The 20,430-nt window shown below is 35.6% G+C and overlaps 2 protein-coding genes across 3 annotated transcripts; both read left to right on the forward strand.

Moving 5' to 3' along the window:
* Nucleotides 1-6,748: 6,748 nt before the first annotated feature.
* Nucleotides 6,749-12,504, forward strand: LOC149404639 (zinc finger CCCH domain-containing protein 44-like). 2 transcript variants are annotated; one of them, XM_089605426.1, is made up of 14 exons: nt 6,749-7,121; nt 7,195-7,241; nt 7,649-7,765; nt 7,910-7,989; nt 8,335-8,522; nt 8,864-9,806; nt 9,897-9,994; nt 10,070-10,129; nt 10,209-10,259; nt 10,508-10,578; nt 10,658-10,854; nt 11,413-11,529; nt 11,695-12,024; nt 12,181-12,504. In XM_089605426.1, the coding sequence occupies exons 3-14, from the start codon at nt 7,668-7,670 to the stop codon at nt 12,480-12,482; spliced, it is 2,535 nt and encodes an 844-aa protein (XP_089461552.1). In that variant the 5' UTR covers nt 6,749-7,121; nt 7,195-7,241; nt 7,649-7,667; the 3' UTR covers nt 12,483-12,504. The 2 variants fall into 2 exon arrangements, with proteins under 2 accessions (XP_089461552.1, XP_089461544.1); XM_089605418.1 differs by having other exon boundaries at nt 7,654-7,765.
* Nucleotides 12,505-13,423: 919 nt separating this feature from the next.
* Nucleotides 13,424-18,170, forward strand: LOC149404640 (zinc finger CCCH domain-containing protein 44-like). The gene is made up of 13 exons (XM_089605437.1): nt 13,424-13,496; nt 13,952-14,056; nt 14,442-14,521; nt 14,616-14,803; nt 14,893-15,805; nt 15,896-15,993; nt 16,069-16,128; nt 16,208-16,258; nt 16,436-16,506; nt 16,609-16,808; nt 17,041-17,163; nt 17,347-17,589; nt 17,681-18,170. The coding sequence occupies exons 2-13, from the start codon at nt 13,962-13,964 to the stop codon at nt 17,992-17,994; spliced, it is 2,436 nt and encodes an 811-aa protein (XP_089461563.1). The 5' UTR covers nt 13,424-13,496; nt 13,952-13,961; the 3' UTR covers nt 17,995-18,170.
* Nucleotides 18,171-20,430: the final 2,260 nt, after the last annotated feature.

Below are 20,430 nucleotides of genomic sequence, written 5' to 3' on the forward strand. Positions count from 1 at the left end.
ATAAAAAGAAATTTAAGCTATTTTTACGAAAGAGAATGAGTCATTAAACTATTTGCTTAATCGCCCCATAAAATATTCTATAAAATAATTAAAAAAAAACATTGTGAATATTTCTAAATATATGAAACTCAAGTCCAAATCAAAAGTACTCAAAATCAAGGATTGACTTTTCGGAGAAACCGGCAGGAAACCGGTCAGAAACCGCCTTATCGGAGAGTATCGGTACCGATTCGATATTTACCGGTTTCGTTCTAATTTATCGGTGCTTTCCGGTGGTTTCCGATGCTTTCCGAGGGTTTTCGTTCGTCGCAAGTTTTTTTTGTCAACTTTCCTTAGTTTTCGGTAGATAAGTTTCGGGAGTTTCTCAAATTTTGGGATTTTTCATTTTTTTTATTATCATTTTTTACTTGAATCCATGATTTAAAGGATTTGAACAATGAATATGAGTTTATTATGTGTTTTGTATGGTTTTCTATGTATTTTTAGGTTTAATCCGAATTAAAATGTTAATTTTTAATTAGAATATGAGTTTTTTGATGTTGTAGATGATAAATATGATGATTATGTTGTTTTTGATTGGATTTTCTTGAGATGAATATGATGCTTATGATGTTTAACGATGATTAATGGTTTTCTTGAGTTTAATATGATGATTTGATGATGAATATGATGATTTGTAATGATGAATTGATAAAATGTATTCGTTGTATGAACTATTAAGTTTGAACTATGAAAAGTATGTTTATTTTTGCAAAATATTTGTCTGAATATCCGTCGGTTTCCTACATTTTTTTGTTGGTTTCTTTACGGTAAGCGGTTTCCTGCAGGTATCAATTTCATTTTTTTTTGGTCTGAATATCCCTCGGTTTTCCCTCCGGTAAGTGGTTTACCCCCAAAATTGAAGTCCCGGTATAGTAATGATAACGGTAGGACGAGCCTTGCTCAAAATACAAGAATAAGAACAATTAGAATGTGAACACTAATACAAATAAAACGTTGTATTTTAGGGAAATAACACTTTTGATTAGACTATTAAATACCGGCTATTTGTTATTCAGTATAAACGAGTTGACATAACTTTGATTTCAAATGTAAATAGACTCAATTAAATTCAACACAAATCAATTAAATACAACATAACAATTAAAAACTTGCACGGTGGGAAAGAGATTTAGTGAGAGAGTGTGGTGATGAAGAGTGGGCCAAGTTTTGCCCAATTGAGAGAGTTTACCTCAATTTTGTGCAAAATTTATAGGAGCTTTGAGATGGCTACTAAAAAGGTGGATCGTGTTAAGAATGTTGCCCACATAAAAGTAGTACATTAAAATTATCTTCAAGGGTGTTATTGTAATGATCTAAAGATTACCATTAAACAAAATACAAAGACATAATCAATGTTTAAAAAAATTAGTTGCAAACTTTTATAAGCAATAATATTCGACTTATGCACAGCCCTATGCATAGACTAAGATCGATAAATATAAGTATCGGGTGGAGCACTTAAATTGGTCAGTGATTAGTCTCTGTCAAGATAGCTAGACAAGATATCACATATGCAACTCGATGTAGACTGGTTCTGACAAGTGTGAGCATTTTGTATAGGGTACCATACATGACCCGGATAGGTTGTGATTAAGTACATCGTTTAAGCGACCGTTACGATATGATGGTCACAGTATGCATCAACCTAAATCCTGATGTGCTCCTAGAAACGATATAACAACATATTTGACCTTTCGTGTCACGAGCTGAGCCTGGAAGGTAGATACTTACGTATTGGCTATATTAATGGATACTTATTTTAAGGATCAAGTAAATATAATTAGGATAACTCCGAGAAATTTAGTCCTGAGATTTTAAGTGGAATATTACTAAGAAATGATGAGACGAAAGAAAAGAAGTAATAGTGTCTACGCTCTCGCTCTTGTTCATCTAGCTTTGAGTTATTAGGTCCATAGTTCCCAAGCGGCTATGGTAAAATGAGTTAGAATACTCTTGCAGTAAATATGTGAATTTGACTACACACTCACTATTGCAACTTGGTTGCAAGATCTTTCACATTCGTAATAAAGTACTTTGCGAATAAGTTATTAATTGTTAATTAACTTTAGAAGAGAAATTTCATTAACTAGACCTAAAAGTTAATAAAATATCTAATCTAGACCTTCTATTTCAAAAATATCCAAAAATGGGGTTTGTCCCATACATGGACAAAAAAAGCCCCTTAGACAATTTTTGAAATTTTTTCTCGCATTCCCTTATAACTCTCGGTTTCTCTCCCTCTCACTCTCTCTCACGCACACAACCATCAAAAATTCCGAAACTTGTACGACAAAATATGATATTGTACGACACCGTATGACGGAATATGAGTTGATACGATGGCGTACGATAGTCTCTTTTCGAATTCAGCGATGATAGAGGTCCAAAAACTCGAGCTCCCAAGACGACCAAAAAGGTAAGTTTTTCAATGATTTTCATGTTAAATCTCATTGTAGATAGTTAGAATAGTGGTTACGAGATTGTATTTATAAGATTTGGGTTGATTTGGATCGATTTGGGTCACATTTGAAAAAATTAGGGTTTGAATTTGGGGGTGAAATACGATAGGATACGATGAACACCATGTGTTGTACGATACAATACGATATGTACAATATGACACAATGAAATTCATAGGGGCGTAGGATAGGATACAATGCTATTTGTTAGGAATATTACCCCACTTGAAGATAATAAACATGAATGATTACTGAATTAGATAAGAAGTTTATTTTATTAGCATCACATGATTAGTGGGTTGAGTTCTGAAATTAGAATCAATAACATCTATCTTCCATAGCCTCTGTATTAAACTGAATCACGTGTTGGGCACCTGAGTTTAGGCGGTGAGCTAAAACATGGTCGATGACTGATACACGCCTGGAAAGCTGTATCTAAAGTCATATATGTGGAACACGAGTAAAGGATGATCACTTTGTAGGAGTATTATGCACTTTTGGTAAGTGTACAACCCGAAAAAACTTTGGTTGTAGATGTGTCGTTTAAGTACCGTTATGACACACTAGTAAGAGTCGCTTATGATGGTCACAGTGAGACTTGATCTAAATCCTGAAGTGATCATGGACTTCTAGCTCATATCGCCGGGTTCTTTGACTCATTTCATTAAAGGCTACTGAGACGCTGATTAAACTTATGTCTTGAGAATTCGGAATATGATCTGAGAAGAAAGTGGTTGACAGATACGAAATCCAGCCTTCATGAAATAAGGTTAATGGTCACTCACCTAAAGGTTGATTCCAGAATCGATAGATTGCTAGCACTTTCGAAATAATTAACATTCGGAACAATCTTTCATTGGGGAAGCAACAGTGCTTAGGGTATATATGTATCAAGAAATGTATAACTGAATAATTGACCTTTCTCGATACGGGTTGAACCTGGAGAATCTTGATCACGAACTGACTAGATCAGTGAACACTCGTCACGATGAGTAAATATAATTCTAGTATAAAGGAGGGTTCAATATTAGCTTACATGGTGAAGTATTTGACCAAGATTAGACGAATCGATGGAAAAAGATAAAGGACTTTTTCGTCTTTTTCATCGAATTTGTTAAACTTCTATTACTAGCTCCATAGTCCATGATTCGGCTTCGATAAAGATGAATGAGAACTCTCTGGTAATAATGAATATTATTATTATGACAATCTAACAGCTATAAATTGTATAGCAGCATTCATTCGAAAATTTGTCTATTTGCCGAATTAAATATTTATTGTGGAATTAATTATTTATTGTTGGATCAAGTAAATAATTAATTAAATTTTAAGTTGGGCCTTATGTACACTGTAAAATTCGAAATTCTTAGGCCCAGTACCAGTCTAAGTGGGTGCCGACTATGGGTACTAATTACCAAATATTCTCTCTTTAATTAGTTGCTAGATTTGTGGTAATTAATTAAATAAGAGAGAGAATAATAATGGTAGAGATATTCTCTCTCCATTAAATAAGGAAATAAGATATTATTCTTTATTCTCTCTCATAATTAATTTCATATTATCTAGGAGAATAATAATGATATAGATATTCTCTCAATTAAATAAGTAAATAAGATATTATCCTCATTATTCTCAAATATCTAGATTCCTTAAATATATGAGAAAAATAAGGAAACATAATATCCTAGATTCTGATATGATGGATGAGAGAAAAAAATAAGATTTGTAGTCAAGATCCAACAGTTCATGCTTAACTACAAAGTAAGAAAGAATACATGAGAATAATATATATCTAGGAGATTCATAGAATATCTCATTTTTACCACTATAAATAGGAGTCTAAGAGAAAGCAAAAAACACACATTTTGCAGAAGTAAAATTTCGCCCATCACACCTTGAGGTGAATGAAATTCTCTCTCTCTCTCTCTCTCTCTCTCTCTCCCTCTCCCTCGGAATTCCATGATTTCATTCTCATAAACACGGTTTGATCTGAAATCATAAATCAGAGTCGTAATGAGATTCAGAATGTGTTCTATACCTTATTCGTTTTTGTCCGGAGATTACGTTTCGGAAGACTAAGGTGTCATCGATGCGTAAAAAAGGAGATCTCGAGAGTTTCAGAGATATCTCGAAGGTCTGATAGTAGAAGACGACGTTAGGAGGCTGAGACGAGACGAGACGAGAAGAAGACAAGAAGCTCGAAGAGATCCTAATTCAGAAAGCTTAAGGAGAAACCCGTAAGTTTTTTTATAACTCGTCTCTTTAAATTGGTTGCTTGACATATATGCTCTAATGATTAAATTAATTAAATAAAACTAGATCTTGTTATACAACCTTAATTAATTAGCTAAGTAGCTTAATTAAATTTTTTCCGCATGGTTATATGGGTGCATAATCACCAACAAGTGGTATCAGAACGATTGTTCGTGTCTGATACCAACCCGTTTTTCCAATAGCTATACGATGAGTTTATGTTTTTTCTAATTTTTTTTTCTTGGTATGATGGCATATGATGCGCTATGATACCGCACGATGCTATACGATACAATACGATGCTCTACGATACAATACGATAACTTGCTATTCTAATTTTGTTTTTTTTTTGTTTGTTTTTTTTCCCCTTTTTATAGGATAATTTGAAGTTAATTTAAAGCTGCCTTTCTCGCGTCGAATCACATACGGTGGGACTGGTATCTTGAAGACCTTCAGAAAGAGATTTGACGATCTTAAGATCAAAGATCGAATTGTCGGGACTCCGTTTGAGCTTTTTTTACAAAGAGCGAACTCAATTTCTCAAAGAAAAGAAAGAATTATTCCGACATCTTGTTGGATTAATTAGTAAGAAAAGAGTTGGCCTACACCTCTGTTTTTATCTCATTCGGAGAAACGACTTGGAAGACTTGGTGTTTATCCATCCCGAGGAGCACGAAAAACGCCAAGAACACGAAAACTGTCTACCAGCGTTGAAGTTCAAATAGCGGGATATCATTTACCCGATTTCTAATCTCGTTATTTATTTAATGTCTTATGGTTGTTTTGTTAGCCATACCTTCATCTAGATTAGTTAGATTTTCTTGAGAACTAAAACAACTATAAAAGCTAAAAGTAATTTTGAATTAAAATTGTTTTGAATTCAACTTTTCGCATTTAACACTAAAAACAGTTTTCTAGTGTTTTTTTTTTCCGATACGAACTTCATGAAAAGTTCTATATGAATTTTTGTATAATAAGTAAACTAAAAATCTGTACCAACAGATCGGCCTTCCTAAGAAAGAGAGGTCAGATCCTCTTGGTGAGACAGAATGCCTGGCCCTTCGTGGAAGGGGGAAGGTCCCCCTTATCCATAATCGGCCCTACTTGAGAGAAGGGAAAATGTGAGGTATGTGTGGTCTTCTTGTGAGGTCAAGGCCAATCTTGGTCTAAGGTATAATGTGAGGGCCCTCGACTTGAGGCATGGCACGAGGACCCGAACTTGCATTGAGGTTGGCCCTTGTCTTGAGGTCAGCGTAAGGGGAGTCTAAGGACTTAATTTGATTTTTTGGGCTTGGACCTCGATTCTTGACTTGATTCTCGGATCTTGTCAGCTAGCTTGTGGACTTGGTCTTCAGGTCGGAGTCTCTCGATCTTGTCCTTTGGCCGTGAAAAAAGCGGATGTTTTGGCTGAGGAGAAAGAGACAAACATGGAAGAAGAGAGAAAAAAAAAGTGTTGGGTGTTTTAGTCTATAAAAAGAGATTAAAAAAATGATTTTTGCAAGATTATGAATGGTGGAAAATTTTGAGTATCTTATTAGGGTATTTAATAAAGTATGAGGGAAAAAAAATGTGTTTTGAGTTTTGACATTTGATTGATGGATGAGAGTAAAAAAAATTATTTTTGTAAAATTTTGGTTGGGGGAAAATATTTTGGATTTATTAGAAAATTTAATGAAGTATGAAAGAGTTGGAGAGAGAGAGAAAAAAAAAAAAGTGTGTTTTGAGTTTTGATTGATGGAGGATAGAGAAAAAGATACATTTTATAAAGTAGGTTGGAAAAGTAAATGATAAGTAGTAAATGAGAAGAGGCTAGACTACGTAAAAAAATTTATCCATCCTTCGACTATGCTTATCTCTTCCTTTTGAACACTTCTATATTAGTCATAATTTCGTCCATATCCCTTAAAGAGACTGCAAAGAATCGGTCATTCCTCCAAGAACTATTTTGTTTCTTCTTCCAAAACTGGTGATTTATTATTCTCAATGAAAAGTGGATTGTATTTGAGAGAAGCCATTGCCACCACTCTGACCACACCTACTCTGCCGCTTCACTCACCGCATTTAACTTTCCTCTTTCGTGTTGTTTTTTCTTTCCCTTTTTTTATTACTTATTTTTTCGCGCAGGGAAGAAAACCACATCAATGATTTTACATTAAAACAGGAGGATTTTCTCTGTTCTTTTTCTTTTCCAATACAAAACGTAGGGGTAGATCTGTCATTTCACTAATCTGCTCAAAACGATCATAATTCCTGGCACTACTACTACTACCACAACGTACAATCGGCATGGCAAGTCACTCTTCTTCTTTGTCGCAGACCCTCAATTGTTCGAATTTTTTCAGTCAACTATCAAACGACACTCCTTTGGTAAAATAACATTTCACTCGTCAGTTTTGCTTTTTTTTTTTTTTTTGGCTTATTAACTTATTATCATTTGCAGATACATAGTTTGTTAGAGTAAGTCCGAGAATCGTTTCAAAAAGAGAGGTAAGTTCGAGCTATCTTTCTCGTTTTTTCTATATCTGAAAAAAAAAAAAGTTTTTTTCCTCTCTCAGATGACCATTCATATATATATATATATATATATATGTATATATATATTTATATTTTTTAAAATAAATTATTTTCTAGTTACGGAAATGAACGAAACAGAGCGATAAACAATGCTTGGCGAATAGTTGGAAGAGACCTCTTTTTCGGAGAATCGTTTTAGCTTATTGACTGTATAACCTTTTTTCAAAATTATTTTGGAACCCATCTCTTGTATTTGTCTTTTGGTGGTGTATCGGATATATTTTACATCCTTTTACACTTGCCTCTCAAACCCGTCCTGTTTTTAAGGAATGATATATTTATCAATTTGTTATTTATTTATTATTTGTTTGTCTGATAAGCAAAGTTGGAGAAAAAAGAATGCCGAGGAGGAAGAACAAGAAAAGGAAGGAAGAGTATTGTGAGGGATATTGTTTCAGCTGTAAAGATGGAGGAAAACTTCTAATCTGCGATTACAAGTGAGTCCATAAATACTCTGTCATAAATGAAGTGTAAAAGCATGTCTTCGAAACTATTAGTAGGACCATATTTTTCTCAGTGGGTCCATGCATTCCTCGCTGTGTAATCTCTCAGGGACTGTCTAACATTTTGCAATCTCTCAGGGACTGTCTAAAAGCATATCACCTGGAATGTGTTGGGAAGGATGAATCATTTTTGGAGTCCGAAGAACGGTGGAGCTGCGGTAAGATCATATCATCAAACCTTAGCCACACATGGTTTGCTCGTTTTCGATTTTATCTTCTGAATTTGAAGCTCGAACTACAATTCCTTAGTTTTTTTTTTCAACCCCTTTTTCTGTTTTTTCTTTCTTTCCTGTTTCGATGATCCTTATTCCTTTAAATTTTCTTGAGTGTAGCAATTATTATTCTTCATTATGTTCCTAGGATGTAATCTGTTTTCTTATTCATTCAGAAAATATTTATCGCAAGCAATTAGTCTAAGGACAAGTTTAGTTTAGTTTTCTTATAGCACTTTTCTCCAAAAAGAGATTTGAATCCGTTGATATGGCGACTTATTCACATGACAGCTTGCCATTCTTGTTTCCTCTGCAACAAGTCATCGAAATTTCGGTGTCTCTGTTGCCCTCTAGCCGTATGTGGGCGGTGCATCCAAGACTCTGAGTTTGTCCCTATCAAATCCAACAAGGGAATTTGCCATAGTTGTTTGAAACTTGCATTGCTCCTCGAGGAAGTTTTGCCCGCTGATTCCCAAGAGGTAACAATACTCTAGCGAACGTTCTCTAATTTTCTAACATTTTAGTTTTGATTTATGCGGAATTTAGAAGAGAGCTCATCTACCACACGATGGATAAAAAGTTCTCTATTCTCGAACTGAACTTTTATAACCTTTCTCCCATTCCTTTTTGGATTGTGTGCATTCTATTCCTTTGTAATGCATTGTAATTTTTGTGCATTGATAGTAATTTCACTTTATTGCAACTTGGTTTTGGCATTGACGTATATATACAAATCCAGCATGTGTATAACATGTTTATGTTTTGAAAACCGAGCTTGATAAGTGAGAATAAATAACACATTCATGGTTTTGTTCTGTAGGTCAGCGTAGATTTCAATGACAATAAGTCACCTGAATTCTTTTTCTCCGGCTACTGGGAGTTTATCAAGAAGGAAGAAGGCCTAAACAAGGAATGTCTTCGGACTGCAAATGAGTTACTGCAGGAGAAACATAAATACAGGTCTGATCCGTATTTCCTCGACATTGAGAAAATCGAAGGAAATGGCGGCGATTCGGAAGACGACAGTCACTTCATAGTGTCTGATTACGATGAACTAGAGGAACCGGTGGAGTTCAAACCGGTCAGGAAAAGAAGTCGATTCAAGAGAAACTCACGTGATGTGAACCCGAAGAAGGCTGGGAGAACGAGGAAAGAGAAGAAATCGACGAAGAACGAGTTTGTTGGATGGGGATCGAAATTGCTCTTGGAATTCCTTGATTCCGTCGGTGAAGACACGAGTACAGCAATGGAAGAATATGAAGTTGTTTCCGTAGTGATGAAGTATTGTGTCGACAACAAGCTCTTCGACCCGCTGAAGAAGAAGAGAATCATCTGCGACGAAACGCTACGTTCGCTTTTCAAGATGAAATCTGTGTTAAAAAATAGTTTGAACAAGCTTTTGGCCGTCCACTTCGCTTCAAACTGCGAGCGATCCACCGAGGACGGGATTCTCAGCAGTTCTTCTTCTGATGTGGAAAGAGAAGACGCGAATCCAAATGTGGATTTGATTAACACGCAGAAATCGCGGGGCTCACCTTGGAAAACTCAAAAGGCGAAAGTGAATCGAGATGTTCAAAAAAGCTGTTACGCGATGGTGAATAGCGAGAATATCAAACTCGTGTACTTGAAGAGGAGTTTATTGGAGGAATTGTTGAAGAAACCGGCAGAGTTCTTCGAGAAAGTCGTGGGAAGCTTTGTGAGAGTGAAATGCAATCCCAATGATTATCTGCAGAAGAACTCTCACCAGCTGTTGCAAGTCAAAGGTATATTCTCGAGTCTCGACAATGGTTGATTTTATATCGATATTGTTATTCTTATTTATGATTTAAGGAATTTTTATGGTTCACAAACAGGTGTAATTGCATCAAATAGTGGTCAGATTCTATTGCAATTCTCTGATTGCCCTGAAGACTTCTCAGTCTCTAAGCTCTCGAATGACAATTTCACCGAGGTTAGATCAATAGTGATGTTTAAGGACTAGTTTGAGCTACGAAATTATATTAAAATCAAATGAAAATTAATGCAGGAAGAGTGTGAAGATTTGCGTGACAGAATAAAAGACGGACTGCTCAAAAAGCCCACTGTTGTAAGTGTGTTTGTGTGTAAATATATTTCATTTATAGTAATTGGTTTATTAAACAATGGATTCTACTCCTTAATTATAGGTCGAGCTTGAGCACAAGGCGAGAAGTCTGCATAAGGATATGATAAATCATGTAACCTCTCTCTCTCTCTCTCTCTCTCTCTCTCTCTCTCTCTCTCTCTCTCTCTCCCAAACACACACACATGCACGCACGCACATGCACACGCACACACACAATCCATTGATTTACGTACACATAATTCTGAATACAGATAGGCATAGGGTTTCTGGGATATATAGATCAGTGATGTTGTACCACAAATAGTTTATATACAAAATGCTCCATGGAAACTTAATTGCTTAAAACTGAATATTGTTCAGTGGATTCCAAAAGAGATGGAATTCCTACAGAGGCGAATCGATCAGGCCAACGAAAAGGGATGGAGAAGAGAATATCCTTTTCTTAAGTACTAATGATATAACATTCCACAACACTTTTCTTTTCCTGTTAAACCTTAACCCGAAACATACATTGAGCGAGTACGTAGATAGACTTCAGCTTCTCGGGGAAGAATCGGAGCGGCAGAGATTATTAAACGAGCTTCCAGAAATTATTGCGGAACCTCTCGTCGTTGAGGACTTTGAAAATTATGACTCTCCATTTAGAAGTGCTTCACCTAACTTTCCAGATAGCTATTATGGCAGTGGAAATTTTTCCTACCAATCTGGTAAATATCTATATATTTTTCAAAAAAATTAGCCAACTAAACCACCGAAAGTCTAAGAATTGCTAGATAGCTAACTTTTTTTAAATGTTTTGTAAATAGTCAGCTCAACTTATTTACGGCACTCAAAAAGACACAAATACCCAAAAACATTCCCGCCTATTTTGGGTTTTTTTTTGTCTTTTTGAGTACCGTAAATAAGTTGAGGCGGCTATTTACAGAAAATTAATAAAAGATTGAATACAAAATGCTATAAGTCAAATGGCTATATAGCTAAAAGACCTTATATTTTTTTGTTTTTGCTGCTGATTGATTTTGAGGACATTTTATTATAAGAAAATTTGGTCATTTGACTTTATTTTTAAGAGGCAAGTTCTTAATCTTTAGCGTGTTTGTATATGGATTGATTATATTAGAGGTTTCAAAGTGAAATAGGAAATAAGTTATTTAGAAGATTTTATCTAGAATAAGTGTTTCTGTTTACAGATTCTTAATATGCTTTCTTTTCTATCCAATACCAGTTATGGCATGAAATTCTAATATTGCTCTGATATATCTCAGCCGCAAAAGATGAGAAAAACGAACGTGTAACATCGGCTAATGGAGAGGCTCTTCAAGAATGGAACTTTCTTGGACCAGAAATTGGCGACAATGACCCCGACGATGATAAAATCAGTGGTGAGTTTAAACTTCCAATGTCTCTTACCCTATCCCACATTTCTTTTTTAATTTCAATTTAAGTTTATGCCTTTCTTTCATATTATCATGATTATCTACAAAATGATATAAGAAAATGCTTCATCTCTGTCACATCCATATTTCCTCTTCTTTCATGTATCTCAGAAAGAAAGGATGAGAACAATCAATCGGCTAATGAACCTCAAGAGTGTCACGTTGTCGAATCAGAAGTCGGCGATAATGAAAACCTTGAAACTGACGCAACTCGTTCCAAAATGCCGTTTTCTGAAGAAACGCTGCAGAAACACGAGGACTCAACTTCACCACATCTTCAATCTAGCAGTAGTTCCGCAATAGGCGGCGGGAATACTAATCAATTACTTGGTCAACAAGCAACGGTGCTGAAATATCAAAACACTTCAAAGGTCGAGGTGATAGAGTTGGACGACAGTGAGCCAGAGGTTGACACGAATTTGAATCCAGCAAAGGACCTTAGTAAGTATAAATATATCATCATCATTATTACTATCCATGTTTTATAGAATAAAGTAAGCTTCTTTGGAGATGATATTAAATAATAAGCGCAACTTTGCTCCAAAGCTTTTAAAAAGCCCCAGCCTCGCCTAGGTTTGATTTTGACTGTTGTTTCAGGTTCGAGAGACACGAGGGACTCGAGAAACCAAGGCAAAGGGTCTGCGTTGAAGGAAATCCCGGGGATGACTTGGAACGGTGAGCGTTCGGGTCATTGGTCTGACGTGGACGTGAATGCGTGTTCATGGTATTGCCGTACGGCTCGTGGTCACAGAGCGGGTCCTTTCAAGATGACAACTCTGAAGAAGGGCTTTGAGACGAGGGAACACAGAGTCGAAATGTGGGTTTGGATGAATGGTTGGAACGAAGATGACGCTATCCTCTTGGACGACGCAATTCACCTGTTTTTCCCTGGGAGCTAAATATATATTATATAATATAAAAGAAGACTAGAAAAACTGGTATTGTTTCCACAAAATTTGTTGGTCACATTTTTGGGTAGGTAGAACTAGGCACTTAGTGGTGAAATAGAAAAAAAAAAAAAAATAGAAAGTCAAGAGAGATAGCTAGCAAAAAATTGGGGCTATGATGTGCACGCCTTAATCTTCTTCTTATACTGATTATTATACAGAAGGAAAAAAAAAAGTTTGAGGTTTTTGAAGATGGTATTTAACTGTTGAAATTTCCATGTACAGAATTGAAAACTTCACATGAATTTCGTAACATTCAATGAAACTTCCATACTTATATATATATATATATATATATATATATAAATCTAATGAAAGTTACATTAATTTAATAATAAGAAAATCGCAAATTGTATTCATTGGGAGTTTTGACCAAATTGTTTATGAAAAGAAATGCACGTAAAATGAAAACGCAGTTAAGGCATCTTTAAATAGTGGAATTAAATAGAAATGAAATAGAATAGAATCGGAAAAGTTGTTCAATTTGTTTAGCACGAATTATCATTCGTATTAATGGATATTGTCTATATCTTTTCACTCTTGTCGCTGTCCGCAATCGCTTTGGGTACTCAGCCGTTCCTCATTTTTTATGAGGAAATGGGATGGGAAAATGTTTGGTTTTAAAATAAATATATATAAATAAATTTTTGCATGTCTATTTATTTATATATATTTATTTTATTTTATTTTATTGACAAATGGTTTTGCTTGTCCAATGCGTCGGAGATTATTATTCTGATCTCTTTCCAATGATTACAGGATTTTATTTATTTATTTATTTTCCGTAGTAATAATGTAAGGGTAGATTTGTCATATCACCAATTCCTCAGTGAGCGACTTAAATTACTCAAACAAACATTATTCCTTTTTCTGGCGTACTACGACTAGCACGTCCATAGCATGGCAAAATTGGGTTCTTGACCACTACACCATTTATTCTTTCTTCTTCTTCTCAGACGCTCAAAAGTTCGTTTTTTATTTCCGTGATTGTCAAACTACTCTACATTTTCTTTGTAGTCGTCTGTTGGCCATTTTTTTTTTCTAATATCTTTTGCTGATAGTTTATTTAAGTAAGTTCGAGCTCTCTCTCTCTCACTCTGAGAAAAGTAATTTTTTATCTTTCTCAGTCTCATATGATATTCGTTTCGTTTTATTTATTTTTATTTCTAGAGAGATAATAATGCTTGGCAAAGTTGGAAAATATCACTCCGATAAACGGAGATTTTTTTTTGTATGTTTGTTTCTGGATTTTTTTTTTCCCTTTCTTTTACTAAAACTCCATTTTCTAGTGTTATCTGTTTTAGAGTTGTATCTATATGTTTTACATTCCAACATGAAAAGTTCATTCACTTGCCTTTTTCAGTATTCTTTTAAAATGGGTCCCATTTTTTTTTTTATCAATTTTTATTTTTAATTGTCAGATAAAAATAAATGTGGAGGAAGAACAAGAGAAGGAAGGAAGAAATTTGTGAAGGGTTCTGCTTCAGTTGCAAAGATGGAGGAGATCTTATAATCTGCGATTACAAGTGAGACCGGAATATTATATCCTTAAAATTAAAAAAAAAATAGTCAAGAGGTTTTGGTATAGAAATTTATTCATTTTGTCTGCTTGTTGGATCTAACTTTTAAATTAATAATACATACACGTACTGAGTTAATTAGTACCATCTTTTTTTTTTTTTTTTTTGCTAGTTCAGATGGTCCGTATTTGTTTGAACTCTTTACGAAATTTCAAACTTACATTTAAAATAATAGTAATGTTTTGAGGTGATATAACAAAGAGCTATCACTATGCTCACTAAAATGTGTTCTAAAAAGGGAAATTAGTGCTAGTCGTACGTTCTTCTCTGAAAATTTCCGAATTCCATTTATGGTTTTGTCAATGAAATGTAACATTTTGCAATGTTCTAGGGACTGTCTAAAAGCATATCACCTGGAATGTGTTGGGAAAGATGAATCGTTTTTGAAGTCCGGAGAACGTTGGAGATGTCGTAAGATGATAATCATATATTTTGGGTCACATAATATTTATTCCTTTATGTTTTTTTTTTCCCTCTCTGAATTTGCATCTACATGAATTTACAGACTGGCATTCTTGTTTCCTCTGCAACAAGTCATCGAAGTTTCGTTGTCTCTGCTGCCCCGTAGCCGTATGTGGACGGTGCATATACGAATCCGAGTTCGTGCTCGTCAAAACCGACAAGGGATTTTGCCACAACTGTTTGAAACTCGCGTCGCTCATCGAGGCCGTTTTGCCAGCTGGTTCCGAAGGGGTAATAAAGTCGAACGGAGCAAGAATGAACAGTATATAACAATATGAGAATGATTTATTTATTTATTATTATTATTATTTTTTGTGTAGGTTGTAATCGATTTCAAAGACGAGGAGACGTATGAGTTCTTTTTCGCGGGCTATTGGGAGATTATCAAGAAGGAAGAAGGGTTGAATAAGGAATGTCTACGTTCGGCAAATGAATTGTTGAAGAGCAATTGTAATTGCACGTCCGATCCGTATCTCCTCGATATCGGGAAGATCGAAGAAAATGTTGGAGATTCGGGAGATGAGAATGACCATGTTGTGTCTGATTGCGACGGATCAGAGGAAGTGGATGAGTACAAACCAGGCATGAAAAGAGGCCGATTCAAGAGAAAATCATGTGATGCGAAAACGAAGAAGAACGAGTTTGAGTTTGTTGGATGGGGATCGAAATCACTGATAGAGTTCCTCGATTCTGTCGGTAGAGACACGAGTAAAGCAATGGAAGAATATGAAGTTGTTTCTGTAGTGATGAAGTATTGCGTCGAGAACAAGCTCTTTGACCCGCTGAAGAAGAAGAGAATCGTCTGCGACGAAACGCTACGTTCGCTATTCAAGAAGAAATTCGTGTTGAAGAATAGTTTGAACAAGCTTTTGGTCGTCCATTTCGCTTCTAACTGCGAGCAATCCACCGGGGACGGGATTCTCAGCAGTTCTTCGTCTGATGTGGAAAAAGAAGACGCGAATTCAAATGTGGATTTGATTAACACGCAGAAATCGCGGGGCTCACCTTGGAAAACTCAAAAGGCGAAAGTGAATCGAGATGTTCAAAAGAGCTGTTACGCGATGGTGAATAGCGTGAATATCAAACTCGTGTACTTGAAGAGGAGTTTATTGGAGGAATTGTTGAAGAAACCGGAAGAGTTCTTCGAGAAAGTCGTGGGAAGCTTTGTGAGAGTGAAATGCAATCCCAATGATTATCTGCAGAAGAACTCTCACCAGCTGTTGCAAGTCAAAGGTATATTCTCGAGTCTCGACAATGGTTGATTTTATATCGATATTGTTATTCTTATTTATGATTTAAGGAATTTATATGGTTTACAAACAGGTGTAACTGCATCAAATAGTGGCCATATTCTATTGCAGTTCTTTGATTGTCCTGAAGACTTCCCTGTCTCTAAGCTCTCAAATGACAATTTCACTGAGGTTAGATCAATAGTCATGTTTAAGGACTAGTTTGAGCTACGGAATAATATTCAAATCAAATGAAAATTAATGCAGGAGGAGTGTGAAGATTTGCATGACAGAATAAAAGACGGACTGCTCAAAAAGCCCACAGTTGTAAGTGTGTTTGTGTGTAAATATATCTCATTTATAGTAATTGGTTTATTAAACAATGGATTCGACTCCTTAATTATAGGTCGAGCTTGAGCACAAGGCGAGAAGTCTGCATAAGGATATGATAAATCATGTAACCTCTCTCTCTCTCTCTCTCTCAAACACACACACACACAATCCATTGATTTAAGTACACATAATTCTGAATATACATCGGCGATATATATAGATCAGTGATGTTGTAACACAAATAGTTTATATACAAAAATACTTTATGAAAACTTAATAGTTCAAACTGAATCTTGTTCAGTGGATTCCAAAAGAGATGGAATCCCTACAGAGGCGAATCGATCAGGCCAATGAAAAGGGATGGCGAAGAGAATATCCTTTTCTTAAGTACTAATTATATAACATTCCACAACAATTTTTTTTTTTTTTTTTTTTTTTTTTTTTTGTGTGTGTGAACCTTAACCCGAAATATACATTGAGCGACTACGTAGATAGAATTCAGCTTCTCGGCGAAGAATCGGAGCGACAGAGATTATTAAATGAGCTTCCAGAAATTATCGCGGAACCTCTTATCGTTCAGGAATCTGAAGATGATCACAGAAATGGACTTAATTACTCGCCTGATACGCCAATTAGCAGTGATTATGGTAGTGGAAATTTTTCCTACCAATCTGGTAAATGTTTCTTATATGATTATTATTATCCTTAATTACCACTGATTGATTTTGAGAGCATGCTTGCGATTTTTGAACCAATATATTCATACCATTTCAAACGGATTCTCTAATACTATATTAGAAAACGTGTTTCTCTCAGGGTATAGTTACAAATTCTTAATATTTCTTTATTTCCTATCCCACACCAGTTATGTCCTACAAAATCTAATACAGCTCTAACATACCTCAGACACAGAAGAATGTCATGCTCTGAAATGTGTAACATCAGCAATCGAAAAGCCGCCTCAAGAATGGCGTGCTCTTAAACCAGAAGTCGGCGATAATGGTCACAAAGATGATCAAATAAACAGCGGTGAGTTCAAACTTTCAATATATTTTTTTTTTGTATCCTACATCAGTTACACTGATATATGTTCAATATTTATAATTTGTGTAATGAATTTCTGTACAAGCCATTTGTGATGCCATTCTTTCACATTATCATTGTCATGCTTCTTTTACTTCCCGAGGGTTCTCAGATTCTAATTCATCTCAGGAACAAAGGATCAAAGCAATCAATCTGTAACTTCGGCTAATGAAAAGCCGCCTCAAGAACGTCAAGTTCTCGAACTGGAAGTCGGCAACGATGCTCCAAAAGACAAGTTCTCGACTTCACCAGAGGTTCAACAGAGCAGTAGTTCGGTGATAGTGTTGGAATACGAAAGCACTACAAAGGTCGAGTTGATAGAATTGAGCGACAGCGAGCCAGAGCTCGACACCCCAGTAAAGAAGGACATTGGTAATGGTAACTATATATTGTGTTCCAAACTTGAGAGTTCATAACATTGTAAAAACAACATCATTGGAGATGCTTTTGACTGTTGTTTCAGGTTCCAGAGACACGAGGGACTCGAGAAACCAAGGCAAAGGGTCTGCGTTGAAGGAAATCCCGGGGATGACTTGGAACGGTGAGCATTCGGGTCATTGGTCTGACGTGGACGTGAATGCGTGTTCATGGTATTGCCGTACGGCTCGTGGTCACAGAGCGGGTCCTTTCAAGATGACAACTCTGAAGAAGGGCTTTGAGACGAGGGAACACAAAGTGGAAATGTGGGTTTGGATGAATGGTTGGAACGAAGACGACGCTATCCTCTTGGACGACGCAATTCACCGGTTTTTTTTTTCCATCAGAGAGGTGAAATAGTACAAAAAAGGTTGTGACTCTGATGTACAAACCTTGATCTTCTTATGCTTTATTATTATTGCAGGAAGAAAAAAAAAGTCGGGGGTTTGTAAAGATGCTATTTAACTTTCTGTGTTTGGTCAAGAAAAAATATGACGGTTATCTTTTCATGTGTATTGTACTGAGATATGAGATGGTGTTATTAACCAAGTTCAATACAACGTTTTTATTTCTCTAAGGCGTAAAGTATAAAATTTTGACCTATATAGTGGCCTAAAGTATGAACATTATAGCCATCTGCACTGCTAATGAGCTCTCATGGTTTCTCTTATTCATTAAAGATTTTTTTTTTGAAGTACTATGAAATTTTGTATAAAAACTAGAGAAATTACCCCATTTGTCACCAATTTCATAACATTTTCTCACTTTCCACCAAAAGACTAATTTTTCTAAAATGCCACCGAGATGTCAACATTGTTGACATTTATGTCAACAATATTGACATCTCATAGTAAATGGCAAAAATAGATGTCAACATTATTGACATAAATGGTGTCATTTTGGGAAAAATTAGTCTTTTGATGAAAAGTGAGAAAATGTTATGAAATTTGTGACAAATGAGACAATTTCTCTAAAAACTAATTGGCAATAAGAAAAAGAGAGTAATTTAGAGCCCTTAACTTTGTTCGTTCTCTTTCAATTTCAATGTTACTTCTACCATGCTCATTAAAGAGGATATTCTTTGCATTCGCTCAACTTGAGTCAATGTTGCGATTTTTCCGTACGCAAGTGCACGTAGTCGCTCAAGTAGTAGAGTTCGTAAGTACGAGTCGATCCCACGAGGAAAATGTTTAATTAAATTGACAAGATTACTAGCACGAATTGAACTTGATGATTTGATGATTATGATGGTTATAAAAAAACAAACGAAAATTAAAAACTTGTTGAAATACGAAAGATTACGATTATAAAAAAGCAAGAACTATGGCTTCACAAGTTATTCCTATGGTTTGGATTCCGGAATTACGCACAAAACACACACTCTTATGTTTGCTAATCACGCTCACGATAATGGTAATCTAAGATTTCTCTCGAACATCTAAGAATCTAAACCTATGCCGGGATATCTTCTCTCGATCTCAACCCCTAAAAACAATGGCTAGCATTAAAAACAAGAACGTTCACACGACTCCGAAACAGCCTAGCTATGTCTAGCCTAGGAATGTATCCCAGTAAATTAATCCTTGTGCATGACTAACCTAATCTCTTCCGAGCATCAAGCAATCCTAATATCATGAACACGGTAGCTAATCGAATTCAAGCATTACACACGGAATTAAAATAAACAAACATGATAGAGCATATGAATATTAATTTGACATGATTGAATATAAACGGAAAACAATAAGCAAAACTGAATTATATTAATAAAAACGGAGATGAATATAAAACAATCATGACTAAAACTGAATTATATTAATAAAAACGGGAGTTCCAAAGATTCAGAGAATAGAGATAAAAACTGGAGTTCCAAAGATTCAGAGAATAGAGATAAAAACTATGAATGGTGAGAATGAAATTGTGATGACGATGATATTCTCTAAACACTTCTTCTCTCCCGGGATTTTGCGGCCGAATGAGAAAAAAAACTAAAAGCAAAAGTAAAGATATGTTTCTGAATAAACTAAAGTGTTTTTGTAGGTTTCCTAGGTTTTTCGGAGCTCATATGGGCCGTCGGATCGCATCCAACGGCTTGGATTACAATTAAAACGCGTGACAAAAAAAGTGGGAATTGGGGCCTGTGCGCCGCACAGGTCTTCCTGTGCACCGCACAGGTCTTCTGGGCAGCCTGTGCACCGCACAGGGGCCGCACAGGGCAAACGCACAGGGCTGTGCACCGCACAGGGGCCGCACAGGGCAAACGCACAGGACTCTGGAAGTTTGTGCATTGCTTGGTTCACCTTGAACCACCTATCTTGAGCTCCGGGTGTCGGAATTGAGATCCGAAAGATGTTCTGAACTTCTTGCGATTGCCCCGTCGTACTCAAATGCTCTATTTGTCATTTTTGAACCTCCAAACTCTGAAAATTAAGAAAAACACTCCAAAACACATGAAAATGCTCTCGAACTAACTTCTTTTCACTCCCGAGAGTACAAACAAACACGTTTAAAACGCGCTTATCAGTCAAATTCCAAAAACTTATATTGGATCTGCCATTTAATATCATCATGTCAAATATTATCCTGAAGTTTTATATATTGTGGATAAATAAACATGTAATTATATATCGGTGAGTCAAATTCCAAAAACTTAGATTGGATCTGCCATTTAATATCATCATGTCAAGTATCATGAAGTTTTATATATTGTGGGTAAATGAACATGTAATTATGTATCTGTTAAATTTTTGCACTTAACATCAATCAATTGATTTTTAGTTGAACTTTAACACTATC

The sequence above is a fragment of the Urtica dioica genome, chromosome 2 (assembly GCF_054948205.1).
Source record: "Urtica dioica subsp. dioica isolate 48M chromosome 2, U.dioica_male_clone48M_v1_H2, whole genome shotgun sequence".
Taxonomy (NCBI): domain Eukaryota; kingdom Viridiplantae; phylum Streptophyta; class Magnoliopsida; order Rosales; family Urticaceae; genus Urtica; species Urtica dioica.